Raw genomic sequence first — 14,946 nt, 5'->3', positions numbered from 1 at the left:
TTTCTGTGATACCTATGCACTTGAATCTATACCTCTTAAGCACTTTGATACTGGCCCCAACCACAGCCCCACAGCACTTGTGTATATATCTTTGTATTTTACCATTTCATTCATTCATTCATTCGTATTTATTGAGCGCTTACTGTGTGCAGAGCACTGTACTAAGTGCTTGGGAAGTACAAGTTGGCAACATGAAGAGACGGTCCCTACCCAACAACGGGCTCACAGTCTAGAAGGGGGAGACGGACAACAAAACAAAACATGTGGACGGGTGTCAAGTCGTCAGAACAAATAGAATTAAAGCTAAAGCTACTTAGAATTTCGCTATCTGTAATTTATTTTAATGCCTGTCTCCCCGGTGAGACTATAACTTTTGTGAGGACAGGGATTGTATCTACCAGCTGTATTGTATGGTACCCTCCCAAGTGCTTAATTCAGTGCTCTGCACACACTAAACACTTAATACATACCACTGATTTGATGACACAGTGAATCCAATGACATCTACATAATCTATTTCTATATTAGTGCTCCCCAAATTCAACAACTTCCCGGATTATTGAAGGCTGCCTCTCTGCAGGATGGGTGTGTGAGTGGAATGTGTGCATATGGGTGAGACTGGAGAGGGTTTTGCCATATAAGAAGAGGACCCTGGAGATCCTGAAACTGGACATGACTACCCAAAAAGTCCTAGCTAACATCTGGGGAGTCCTCCACGGGACTGCCCAAGGTCCTGGGACGGGGAAGGGGAGCTAGGAAGCAGTAAGGGCCAAGAGTTGCTGGTCCATTTCCAATATCCTTTTTCCACCAGGGCATCTTCAAATAAATTAGAATGGAAATCGATTACTCAGAGGATTGGAGAATACATCTATGAGTGGCCTTGGAGCTGGGATTATTCATTATACAGTTTAAGAATATATCTTCTAGACTGTGAGCCCACTGTTGGGTAGGGACCGTCTTTATATGTTGCCAACTTGTACTTCCCAAGTGCTTAGTACAGTGCTCTGCACACAGTAAGCGCTCAATAAATACAATTGATTGAATGAATGAATGAATCTAGGAACACAGTATTACTATTGGCAATAATAATAGTAGTTGTATTTGTTCAGCACTTTGTGTCAAGCACCGTACTAAGTGGTGGGGTAGATACAAGATAATTACGTCCCTATCCCACATAGGGCTCACAGTCTTAAGATGAGAAAATGCACATGAGACCAGACTTCTGATTAAAAAGAATCCACCTTATGTTCAAAAGAGAACACAGTTTTTAAACTGTCTTTCATGAGGAAGTGTTCGGCTATTTACTGCCTGTAAACCAGGGAACTAACAAAAAGTAAGGTAAAGTCCTCTGACAACTGAGAGTTCACAGGAAGACCATGAGAAGCTTCATGGCCTAGCAGAAATAATAATAATAATAATTATGGTATTTGTTAAGTGCTTACTATGTGCCAGGCACTGTTCTAAGTGCTGGGGTAGGTACAAGGTAATCAGGTTGTCCCACATGGGGCTCACAGATGATGTAAAATCACACCTTTTACAGATGAGGTAACTGAGGCACGGAAAAGTTAAGTGACTTGCCCAAGGTCACACAGCAGACAAGTCACAGAGCTGGGATCAGAACCCATAACCTTCTGATTCCCAGGCCCATGTTCTATCCACTACACTATGCTGTTTCAGAGCCCGGGCCTAGTCAGAAGACCTGGGTTCTAATCCCAGTCCCACCACTTGCCTGCTGTGTGACCTTGGGCAAGTTACTTCAATTCTCTGTGCCTCAGTTTCCCCATCTGCAAAACGGGGGTTCAATATCTGCCAACCCCCCTACTTAGATTGTGAGCCCCAGGTGAAACAGGGATTGTGTCTGACCTGATTGACTTGTATTTACCCCAGGGCTTACAACAGTGCTGGACACATAGTAAGTGCTTAACAAATATGGTAAAAAAATAATGAAAAGTAAACAAATAAGTTTTCGGATAAACGCCGGTCAGACAAATTTCAAGTGATACATATGAAATGGGATAAAAAGTTGCCATTGTGTAGCCCATTTATTCCACTGGAAGTAAGGTTGTGCATGTTTGTGTTGCAAGGTTTGGGTTTTTTTTTAAATGATCACTTTTTCCCGACTCATCAACTCTTGCTGATATTCTAAAGTTTCAACTAGCTTACAGATAATCAAGACATTCAGGACAACGTATTTGTATATGACAAAGTTTGTCACAAAATAAACCTATTCTGGTTGTTCATTTGAACAGAAAATAGTCCTTGTAGTTTCTGTGTAACAATAAGAGAATATCTTGACACAATACTCTTTTTCAACTAATGCTTAAAGTCCATCAAATAGGATGGAAGGTTTACAATGGCAACGGTTAGTTCTGCCAATACCTTCAGAGAGAATGACAGAGAAAGAGTTCTTTGAAGACAGTTTCACTTTCTTTAAAATGGAAAACCCCTTTCACTATCAGCTGTGTTTATTGAGAGAATCATTCTAATTGTTCTCATTTTTGCCAGAGTGGGTTTTTTCTCCATTCAAGAACCATCACGTTTCTATCACAGATGTAATCTTCCTTTTGAAACAGGTTACATAAGGATATCCTAGCTTTTCCATTAAAACCATGTTCTTGAATACATAGTTTTACACTTCAACAGTACTCTCTCAAAAAGCCAGTGTTTCTGGATGAGTGTATATCTTATACATACATGTAAGAGACAAGAGATCAGGTTTCTTCTTCAGTTAAAAAAAAAAAAAGCTCAACTAAGAAAATCCAAAGTCCTGAAAATAATACAAATAAGTATTGTTGAAACTAGAAATCTGGGAACTTCCTAAATTGAAGTGTCTACAAAATACTTGTCAAACACACAATACATAATTAGAAAGATTTTACTACTCTATTTTTAAGGATACAGAAAGAGTAAAAACTTTGAAAGCATCTAAATGCCAAAAGAAACTTAAACTGTTGTACAAGAATTCTTACATTAAAAAGTGTTAGTTGTCTAAGAAAATAATTTAATTTGTCCAGAAAAACAATTTCCAGGAAATCTGATTTTGCATGAGTCTAAGTATATCAATAATCTAGATAACTGAAGTCTAAAAATCTATGCTGACCTAAGTGACCACATCAAAAAGTGTGAGATTTTTAGATATGAATTAGCCTGATAATTTGTATAAAGTGAAATAATCTGGATTTACATGGGATAAGTATTTTCAAATTATACTGAATTAACTTCAAATGCTACTCCCCTATCTGTATTGATTGTCAAAGGTGTAATATCTACTCAGTCAACTCATTTAAAAAAAAAAGGAGTTTATTTGGGGGAGATAATTTTTTGATAGAACTTGCTGTTTCAGTCATGATTCTCCCTAACCTCACACACTGATATCTGAGTTATACTGATGCAGTAAAACCAAGGAGGTATTCATTCAATCGTATTTACTGAGTGCTTACTGTGTGCAAAGCACTGTAGTAAATGCTTGGAAGAGTACAACATAACAATAAACAGATATTTCCTGCCCACAATGAGCTTAGAGTCTAGTGGCATGTAATTTTGGTTCCATTAGGGAACCATTAGTCATTAGGGGAATTGGGACATCAATGAGTGACTGAGTGAAAGAGAGGGTATCTCAGAATTATCCCCATTCTTTGCCATGTCTTCTCCCCTTACCTTCCCCCAGCCACAAAAAAAAGCCAAACAAAACCCCCAAAAAACAAACTCCTTGCCAGTTTGAGTAGCAGACCCTAATCTAAGTAAGAAAGGAACTACAGGGTCATCAGCATCCTCAGGCAACAACTGTCAATCTTGCATAAAGAAACTTGAATAAGACCTGAAGAGGGAAAGAATCACACAGACCTACCCTTTGTCTTCACAATTCCAATGACAGGTGGATTTTACTAAATTGCAATAAGAACAAAACAGAACAAAAAAACCCAAGAACATAAGCAGTGCCGTTTAAGTTTGGAATGATGGTGTGGACAGACCAGTGCTTTATGTCACCATCGCTGGAACCAAAGGGCAGTTAGGAGAAAAGTATAATTAGTGTCCTTGACATTCATTCATATTAACATGTTGAAAACAGAAGTATTTATCTTTCCACTCAAACTCTGTACTCCCCTTGACCTTCCCATCACTGTAGACAGCACTACCATTCACCCTGTCACACAAGTCTGTAACCTTGGCGTTATCCTCGACTCATCACTCTCCTTCAACCCACATATTCAAACTGTAACAAAATCCTGTCTGTTCAATCTTTACAACACTGTTAAATCTGCCCTTTCCTCGCTTCTGACCCCATTCCCTCTCATCTCATGAAATCTCTCGCTTCATCCCTTCTCCCCTCCTTAACTTCCATCTTCAACCGCTCACTCTCCACTGGTTCCTTCCCCTCTGCCTTCAAACATGCCCATGTCTCTCCCATCCTAAAAAAACCCTCTCTTGACCCCACCTCACCTTCTAGTTATCGCCCCATATCCCTCCTACCATTCCTTTCCAAACTCCTTGAACGAGTTGTCTACACGCGCTGCCTCGAATTCCTCAACAACAACTCTCTCCTCGACCCCCTCCAGTCTGGCTTCCGTCCCCTTCATTCCATGGAAACTGCCCTCTCAAAGGTCACCAATGACCTCCTGCTTGCCAAATCCAACGGCTCATACTCTGTCCTAATCCTCCTCGACCTCTCAGCTGCCTTTGACACTGTGGACCACCCCCTTCTCCTCAACACGCTATCTGACCTTGGCTTCACAGACTCCGTCCTCTCCTGGTTCTCCTCTTATCTCTCCGGTCGTTCTTTCTCAGTCTCTTTTGCAGGCTCCTCCTCCCCCTCCCATCCTCTTACTGTGGGGGTTCCCCAAGGTTCAGTGCTTGGTCCCCTTCTGTTCTCGATCTACACGCACTCCCTTGGTGACCTCATTCACTCCCACGGCTTCAACTATCATCTCTACGCTGATGACACCCAGATCTACATCTCTGCCCCTGCTCTCTCCCCCTCTCTCCAGGCTCGCATCTCCTCCTGCCTTCAGGACATCTCCATCTGGATGTCTGCCCGCCACCTAAAGCTCAACATGTCAAAGACTGAACTCCTTGTCTTCCCTCCCAAACCTTGTCCTCTCCCTGACTTTCCCATCTCTGTTGACGGCACTACCATCCTTCCCATCTCACAAGCCCACAACCTTGGTGTCATCCTCGACTCCGCTCTCTCATTCACCCCTCACATCCAAGCCGTCACCAAAACCTGCCGGTCTCAGCTCCGCAACATTGCCAAGATCCGCCCTTTCCTCTCCATCCATACCACTACCCTGCTCGTACAAGCTCTCATCCTATCCCGTCTGGACTACTGCACCAGCCTTTTCTCTGATCTCCCATCCTCGTGTCTCTCTCCACTTCAATCCATACTTCATGCTGCTGCCTGGATTATCTTTGTCCAGAAACACTCTGGGCATATTACTCCCCTCCTCAAAAATCTCCAGTGGCTACCAATCAATCTGCGCATCAGGCAGAAACTCCTCACCCTGGGCTTCAAGGCTGTCCATCCCCTCGCCCCCTCCTACCTCACCTCCCTTCTTTCCTTCTCCAGCCCAGCCCGCCCCCTCCGCTCCTCAGCCACTAATCTCCTCACCGTACCTCGTTCTCGCCTGTCCCGCCATCGACCCCCGGCCCACGTCATCCCCCGGGCCTGGAATGCCCTCCCTCTGCCCCTCCGCCAAGCTAGCTCTCTTCCTCCCTTCAAGGCCCTGCTGAGAGCTCACCTCCTCCAGGAGGCCTTCCCAGACTGAGCCCCTTCCTTCCTCTCCCCCTCGTCCCCCTCTCCATCCCCCCATCTTACCTCCTTCCCTTCCCCACTGCACCTGTATATATGTTTGTACATATTTATTACTCTATTTATTTATTTATTTATTTATTTTACTTGTACATATCTATCCTATTTATTTTATTTTGTTAGTATGTTTGGTTTTATTCTCTGTCTCCCCCTTTTAGACTGTGAGCCCACTGTTGGGTAGGGACTGTCTTTATATGTTGCCAATTTGTACTTCCCAAGCGCTTAGTACAGTGCTCTGCACATAGAAAGCGCTCAATAAATACGATTGATTGATTGATAATCCAAGAATTTATCCTATCCTATCTTGACTACTGCATCAGCCTCCTTCCTGATCTCCCTGCCTCCTGTCTCTCCCCATTTCCATCCTTACTTTGCTCTGCTGCCCAGGTTATTATTTAACAAAACCATGTAAGTCTATGTTTCCCCACTCCTCAAGAACCTCTGGTGGTTGTCCATCCACTGCCACAACAAACAGAAATTTTTTAACATCAGTGGCCTCAATCACCTTGCCCCCTCCTACCATACCTCACTGCTTTCATACTACGATCCAACCCACACACTTTGCTCCTCTAAGAGCAACCTACTCACTGTACCTTGATCTCATCTACCTCACTGCCGACCCCTTCGCCCAGGTCCTGGCTCAGACCTGGAATGCCCTCCTTCTTCATATCTAACAGATGTCCACTCTCCCCACCTTCAAAACCTTATTTAAAGCACCTCTCCTCCAAGAAGAAGCCTTTCTTATCTAAGCCCTCATTTCCTCTTCTCCCACTCCCCTCTGTGTTGCCCTTGCACTTGGATTTGCATTGTTTATTCACCCCTCCCTCAGCCCTACAGCACTTAGGTAAATATCAGTAATTTATTTATTTATTTATTCATATTAATGTCTGTCTTGCCCTCAACGCTGTAACCTCATTATGGGCAGGGAAGGTGTTTACCAACTCTGTTATACTGCATTCTCCCCCAAGTGCTTAGTACAGTGCTCCACACCAGTAAGTAAACAATAAATATGATTGTTTGACTCTCATGTTAAATGATGTTGATTTAACCAACAGATACAGACTTCACTTCTAACATCCCTTACTTTTCCTTCTATAGAACAATTTTCATAGAATTTAGTGGAACCCTATTTTCTGATTATGCAACTGGTCTACCAAAAACTGCATCTTTAGTACTCAATTGGTCAAGATCCACCTCCTTTACTTAGAAATTCATTCATTCATTCAACCGTATTTTTTTTAATGGCATTTATTAAGCGCTTACTATGTGTAAAGTACTGTTCTAAGTGCTGGGGAGGTTACAAGGTGATCAGGAAGCCCCATGTGGGGCTCACAGTCTTAATCCCCATTTTACAGATGAGGTAACTGAGGCCCAGAGAAGTTAAGTGACTTGCCCAGAGTCACACAGCTGACAATTGGCAGAGCCGGGATTTGAACCCATGACCTCTGACTCCAAAGCCCGTGCTCTTTCCACTGAGCCATGCTGCTTCTCTGTGAACTTGATATCTTTGAGTCAGTGGGTAGACTGTGGTTCTAGTATTGTTGAATGTGCTTAATAGCAACTACACATTTACCCTGCCAACACTCTTCCTTTATTTATTCACTTCAGTAATTCCTTCTCATTGTCCAGATTGAAAAATACAATTTTTCAGTCTATCACCATATGAAAATGATCTATTCTCAAATCATTTTCTCTTCCCTTTTCTGTAGTTACCAAACCCCCTTTCTTAAGATGGAAAATAATTTTAACTTTCGATCCATTAAAAAACAGATGGGTTCCGTCAACTTTTTCTTACTAGTCTCTTAGCCCAACAAGTCCATTGATGTCTGAACAGGGGATTTTTTTAATGATATTTGTTATGCTCTTACTATGTGCCAGGCACTGTACTAAGCACTGTGGTAGATATAAGATAATCAGGTTGGACATAGTCCATGCCCCATGTGGGGCTCACAGTCTCAATTCCCATTTTACAGATGAGGTAACTGAGGCACAGAGAAGTAAAGTGACTTGGCCAAGATCACACAGCAGACAATCAATCAATCAATCAATCAATCGCATTTATTGAGCGCTTACTATGTGCAGAGCACTGTACTAAGTGCTTGGGAAGTACAAATTGGCAACACATAGAGACAGTCCCTACCCAACAGTGGGCTCACAGTCTAAAAGGGGGAAGTAGCAGAAGTTAATTGTCTAAAAGGCAGACAAGTAACAGAGCCAGAATTAGACTCCATATACTTCTGAATCCTGGACTTGTGTTCTATCCACTAAGCCAAACTACTTCTCTATTTGAAAAGTGATGGGGAAAATTTATTGGCTGAGTGTGCAGGAAGCAAATCCAATAAAATCAATTGAAAAGAAAAATTACATCAATTTCTCCGTGGCAGTAATGTTCACCACCTCAATTTCTAAAAAGAGTTCAGTCCAGATCTACCCACTCCTCAAAAACCCCCAATAGCTGCCCAGCCACAACTGCATTAAACAAAAATTGCCTTATTGATGGTAATTCTCCTCCAAGAAGCCTTCCCTGACTAAGCCCTCCTCTCCTCTTCCCCCACTTCCTTCTGATGTTGTCCTGACTTGCTCCCTTCATTCATCCTGCTTCCTAGCCCCACAACACATATGTATATATCTGTAATTTATTTATTTATCTTTCTTTCTATTTAGTTACATATTTATTTATGTATATTAATGTCTGCCTCCTGCTCTAATTCAATTCAATCGTATTTACTGAGTGATTACTATGTGCAGAGCACTGTACTAAGCGCTTGGGAAGTACAATTTGGCAACATATAGAGACGGTCCCTATCCAACAACGGGCTCACAGCCTAGAAGGGGGAGACTGACAACAAATCTACAAATCTACACCCAAATCTACATCTCCACCCCTGCTCTCTCTCCCTCCCTCCAGGCTCATATCTCCTCCTGCCTTCAGGACATCTCCATCTGGATGTCTGCCTGCCATCTACAATTCAACATGTCCAAGACTGAGCACCTAATCTTCCCTCCCAAACCCTGTTCTCTCCCTGACTTTCCCATCACTGTAGATGGCACTACCATCCTTCCCATCTCACAAGCCCGCAACCTTGGTATCATCCTAGACTCCGCTCTCTCTTTCACCCCACATATCCAATCCATCACCAAAACCTGCCAGTCTCACCTCCACAACATCGCCAAGATCCACCCTTTCCTCTCATCCACCAGCTACCTTGCTGGTTCAATCTCTCATCCTATCCCGACTGGATTACTGCATCAGCCTCCTCTCTGATCTCCCATCCTCTTGTCTCTCCCCATTTCAGTCTATACTTCACTCTGCTGTCCAGATTATCTCTGTACAGAAACACCCTGGGCATGTCACTCCCCTCCTCAAAAATCTCTAGTGGTTGCCTGTCAACCTACGAATCAAGCAAAAACTCCTCACTCTCGGCTTCAAGGCTGTCCATCCCCTCGCCCCCTCCTACCTCACCTCCCTTCTCTCCTTCTCCAGCCCAGCCCGCACCTTCCGCTCCTCTGCCGCTAACCTCCTCACTGTACTCATTCTTGTCTGTCCTGAGGTCGACCCCTTGCCCACGTCCTTTCCCTGTCCTGGAATGCCCTCCCTCCACACATCCACCAAACTAGTTCTCTTCCTCCCTTCAAAGCCCTACTGAGAGCTCACCTCCTCTGGGAGGCCTTCCCAGACTGAGCTCCCTTTTCCCTCTCCACCTCCCCTCCCCATCGCCCCCCCCGCCCTACCTCCTTCCCCTCCCCACAGAACTCGTATATATTTGTACATATTTATTACTCTATTTTACTTGTACATATTTACTACTCTATTTATTTTATGATGTGATATAGCTATAATTCTATTTATTCTGACAGTTTTGACACCTGTCTACATGTTTTGTTTTGTTGTCTGTCTCCCCTCTTCTCGACTGTGAGCCCATTGTTGGGTAGGGACTGTCTCTATATTTTGCCAATGTGGACTTCCCAAGCAGGGAATGTGTCTGTTTGTTGTTGTATTGTACTCTCCCAAGTGCTTAGTACAGCACTTTGCACACAGTAAGCACTCAATATGATTGAATGAAGGAATGACAAACTCCTTACCAACAGTTTTAAACAATGTGGTTGCATCGTATTCTCCCAAGCACTTAGTATGGTGATTTGTACACAATAAGAGCTCAAAAAACACCACTTATTTATTGATTGAAGGCACTCAGTCGGTTCTCCTGCTTCTACTTTCCCTCACTGATCTCCTACTACAAACCTGTTTGCACCCCTCTCTCCACTAACCCCAACCTACACTCTGTGCCTCAATCTCATCTACTCTGCTGTCAACCCCTTGCTACATTCATTCATTCATATTTATTGAGCGCTTACTGTGTGCAGAGCACTGTACTAAGTGCTTGGGAAGTACAAGTTGGCAACATATCTTACTTATCTACATCTTCTAGTTGTAGATACATCTAGATGTATAGTTGTAGTTCTAGTTATCTACATTTTCCCTCTGTCCTGAAACTCCCTCCCCTGTCAATACAACAGATCACTACTCTCCCCAACTTCAGAGCCCTCCTAAAATCACACCTCTTCAAAGAGACCTAATCAGACGAAGTCCTCATTTTCGAACCTGCCTATGCACTTGGATCTGTACCCTTAATTTACTCCATCACTTAACCTCGTGTTACGGAAGGACCCACAATCGTAGGTTAGGAAGTCTGCTGCTTTAGGCAAAAGAGATATATTAGTGTGGCTTGGAAAGTATTATTCAGTTATTTTAACTTAATCCCCACGTATGCAGCAATTATTATTTTAAATTCCTGGTGGCATGGAATTTAGAAATCACAACAGCCTAGAAGTTTGAAAAAGGACAGGATTTGGGGACTGGTCTTGTCTAAATTCAGATTCCGTCACCAACTAAAATTATGAAGTATTAGTTTCAGTTTCCTCATCTGTAAAATGGGGATAACTGCTCACTTGTCTAGCTCTCAAGGGTGTTGAAAAGATTAATTGATGTTTATACAGTGATAAATATGATTATGCAATTAAAATGTTGATTTCAAGAAAAATAAAACAATAAACCAATTCATTTCCTGCCTACAAAATTATCTGATTAAAGCTGTAATTATCATTACCTCACTGTAGCCAACACCACAAATATGGAAATTCCACCAAACATCTTCAATTTAAAAAATTTCTTGTAGCAACGTCTTTAATCAGATTTACCTAGATTAAGAGATGTCACACTAGTGAGGGCAATTAACTTAATGCACCACAATCCTGACAGGATTACTTGAGGTCAATAGGAATTCCCTGGAATTTTGGAAGCCAAAGACCAAAAAACAGATCAATCGTATTTATTAAGCAGATAAGTCATATTTATTAGAGAAGCAGCGTGGCTCAGTGGAAAGAGCCCGGGTTTAGGAGTCAGAGGTCATGGGTTCTAATCCCGGCTCCGCCACTTGTCAGCTGTGTGACTTTGGGCAAGTCACTTAACTTCTCCATGCCTCAGTTACCTCATCTGTAAAATGGGGATTAAGACCGTGAGCCCCACGTGGGACAACCTGATGACCTTCTATCCCCGCAGTGCTTAGAACAGTGCATGGCACATAATAACTGCTTGACAAATGCCATCATTATTATTAAGCACTTACTGTGTGCAGAGCACTGCAGTAAATGTTTGAGAGTGTACAATAATAGAGTTGTTAGACTTGTTCCCTGACCACCAGGAGCTAAAAATCTATATTCTATAGCTAAACTGGTTAATAATAATTATAATAATAATAACAATAATTGTGGTATTTGTTCAGCGCTTACTATGTGCCAGGCACTGTACTAAGCGCTGGGTGGATATAAGCAAATTGGGTTGGACACAGTCCTTGTCCCATGTGGGGCTCACAGTTTCAATCCCCACTTTATAGATGAGGTAACTGAGGCTCAGAGAAGTGAGGTAACTTGTCTAAATTCACACAGCAGACAAGTGGCAGAGCCAGAATTAGAACCCATGACCTTCTGACTCCCAGGGGCATTATCTTTCCTTTCTTTTAAAAGATATATTAATAACAATTGCATTGAAAAATCTATTAAGTGCTCTTTGGTGGAACTCAAGAAGTTCTTATTTAATCCAGAACTCAGCAGGGGGAGGAGGGGTATTTAAATCTTAGATTATGTTACTCTTCACTTTATTCATTTATTCTTCTCACAAGAGAGCTTCACAAAATGAAACAATCAAAGCAACATATTACCTGGCAAGAGAATATTACTCATTGGAACAGATCATGGGAATATATTCTAGTAAATGGAATTCTTAAAACTGAAAGTTTGGACATTCCCCAACTACTAACAAAACACATTTCTAAATCCAAATCAAAGCTACTGACTTCTTTTAAAATGCTGCTGATTTTGTGATTTAAATATAAACTATTTTCAAGGAAAACACCCTATGATTCCCCTGAAAAGCAAATGGAAAATCTTGCAAAATTTACTTAGTAATAAGCTGGGCCTTTTCCCCACTACATAATCAATAATACGTTGAGTGTATACAGACTCATGCTTTTTCCATACCGCCTTCACACAAATGATGTCAACTGTCTTCACAATATTACTCTGAAAATGAAAAGAAAATATCACCCCCCTTTTTACATTGGAGGAAAGTGAGGCCCAAGAGAGGATAAGTGACTAGCTTCAGATCACAGAGCAGGGCAGAAATGGCAACAGAATCCAGGTTTCCTGATCTTTGCTCTTTCTCCTACAGCACTGTGTCATCAATGGTACTTATTGAGTACTTACTGTGTACAGAGCATTGTACTAAGCCCTTGAGAGAATACAATGCAAGAGTAGGTAGACATATTCCCTGCCCACAAAGGGCTTACAGTCTAGTAAAGGACTGGAATTGTATCTCCGACAATGGAAATGCTAAAAAAAACCCACACACAGTAGGTGCTTGAGAGCCTCTTATGTGCCTAACCTGTTTACTGTTTCTGTCCCAAGGTTTACCACAGGGCTCAACACACAAGAAGCTTTTAATAATACCATTTTCAATTGCTAACTAGTTTTCTAGAGCAGGAAAACAAACAAATAGGCTAGGAAAAGATAAATGGAGAGAGGAGTAAAAAATTGCCCAACTTTCTATTATTGTGACTATCCTTGTGGAATTTTAATTTACCTTGAATAATCTCTGAACTTGGAATGATCTTCCCTTTTGATTTTTTTTTTTGCCACCTATCTGACCTTCGCTATTGATAGTGTGAACATTTTGTGAGCCAAAGAAAGTTTTATCGACTTCCAGAAATTTCCTCCAGGTCTTAGTTAAGTGCCTCTCTCATTGTATGCTCTTAATAAATATTTGTCATAATAAATACAGTCCATACTTATAGGATTTGCATTCCATCCACAATAGGAAAATTATATTGGTCAAATTTAAAATACAAACTATTCTTCATCATCTTATTGTAAGGCAACTTTAATATGGGGAAAGTGAAATCAAACACTATTCGATGACAGTACATTATTTTTACCTGGGCAAAGTTAGAAAGTTAGACACCTGATAGGGTATCAGCTACCATTTACCACCCTTTTCATAGGGACCACTGAACAAAAAAGAAAAAAAAAAGTTGGCAATAATTTATACAACCCAAAGACATTAGATGAAATAGTTAACAACTGTGGCATTTGTTAAGTGCTATGTGCCAAGCTCTGTACTAAGCGCTGGGATAGGCACAAAATAATCAGGTCAGATGCAAAGACCAGAGAAAGCAAAATCCTAATACTGAAATATAAACAACCCAACCTTCCTTTTCATGCTTTTCTTTCTTTTCAAAACCTTATTCAAATACATTTAAAACAGTGATCTGAAAAGAATTTGCAACTGTACCATTCATTTCAACCTAATGATGGCTTTAGAATTTTGTAAATAACTTTTTTGCATAGCTTAATAACACGCCAACATGCAGGACATCTCTACTCATCGAAACCTCCTCCTGTCCAACAGACCCACCTTCCCTTCTTCATGATGCAGCTTAACCCGGGTGGTTACTAAACTGTGTTTTCTTCTTTGATCCACTGAGAAAGGGACTAGGCGTAGAAAATAAGTTGAGAGAACCCAAGTAAAAATCAGCAATCTCATTTTGAAGGCTCTCAAATCCCAAATAAAATGGGAAGTTAGACTTCTCCATTAACTGGATCAAGCAAGGAGAGTATGGGAATCTAATGATTACAGTATTTACTATAAGGTAGGGCCAATTCCTGTAAGGAGGAAAGAAGATACTCATCAGATAACCCAGCTGAATGGCAGAATAATAACCAAAGTAAGAAAGGGGCTCACCGCTTTGAGTGGTACATGAATGCTGTGGAATCAGATGAGTGCCCAGCATGCTTGGCAGCCTTAACTTGGAGTGTGGTGAGAACAGTGATGGAGCAGGAAGCAAGAGATTTGAGCTGGCCTGTAATAGGAAAGGCAAATCAGAAACTAAAAGCGTAATTTCCTGGGTAACTTACTGATGCAAAAACTGGATGCGAAATATTTGCTTACTGAAAATACTCAGGCCGGGACATTCAGGAAAGTCAAAAGGGGCTGGTGTGACTCGATTAGTTTCGTGGTTATTTGCCTTATGGACGGAAATTTCTGAAGCAAAACTTTGAATCACCTCATGATTCGAAATGGAATCGTCTGTTGCAAGTACACTGCTGAACAGGGTGGAGTAGAAGGGTGGAGAGGACACAGAGTGGCAGTTAGGGTTAATTCAGAGAAGTAAAACTGCAAAATGAATGGAATAAAGTCCACTTGGTATAAACCAGCATTTTTGCCTTCTGGGATGTGAAAATGAAATGAATGTTAGAAGACAGCATTATGTTGAACTTGGCAAAGAAAATAAGCTATGTTTTAAACAATGATGGGAGGGTTTGGGATTTAAAAGTTGAAAAATGAAGGAAAGAAGCATTCACAAGACAACAAAACAGCAGGTACTTTCATGATCCAGACATTGAAATTTCTTATACTTTGTGTTTTTACTTCTTTGATGGTAGATAAAACCCAGATGTTACCTGAATACAAAGATACACGAAATATAATGAGAATTTACAGTTTTCATGTGCAAATAAGCCACTGCATTTTCTTTTGTAAGCTCGCTGTAGGCAGGGGATGTGTCTGTTTATTGCTGTATTGTACA

At 41.5% G+C, this 14,946-nt stretch overlaps 1 protein-coding gene across 4 annotated transcripts in view; it reads right to left on the bottom strand.

Moving 5' to 3' along the window:
- Positions 1–14,946, bottom strand: part of AHI1 (Abelson helper integration site 1) — a 261,125-nt gene that overhangs the window by 130,547 nt on the left and 115,632 nt on the right. For 3 of the 4 annotated variants that reach the window (XM_038772630.1, XM_038772621.1, XM_038772639.1), the window contains exon 19: positions 14,103–14,220. In XM_038772630.1, the coding sequence (XP_038628558.1) occupies positions 14,103–14,220 (118 nt within the window). Of the gene's footprint in view, positions 1–13,977; positions 14,024–14,102; positions 14,221–14,946 lie in introns of those variants that run through there. The other variant, XM_038772648.1, reaches the window with a different exon arrangement.

This window comes from Tachyglossus aculeatus, chromosome 2 (assembly GCF_015852505.1).
Source record: "Tachyglossus aculeatus isolate mTacAcu1 chromosome 2, mTacAcu1.pri, whole genome shotgun sequence".
In the NCBI taxonomy this organism is placed as follows: domain Eukaryota; kingdom Metazoa; phylum Chordata; class Mammalia; order Monotremata; family Tachyglossidae; genus Tachyglossus; species Tachyglossus aculeatus.
This window is presented reverse-complemented; position numbering and strand designations above follow the sequence as displayed.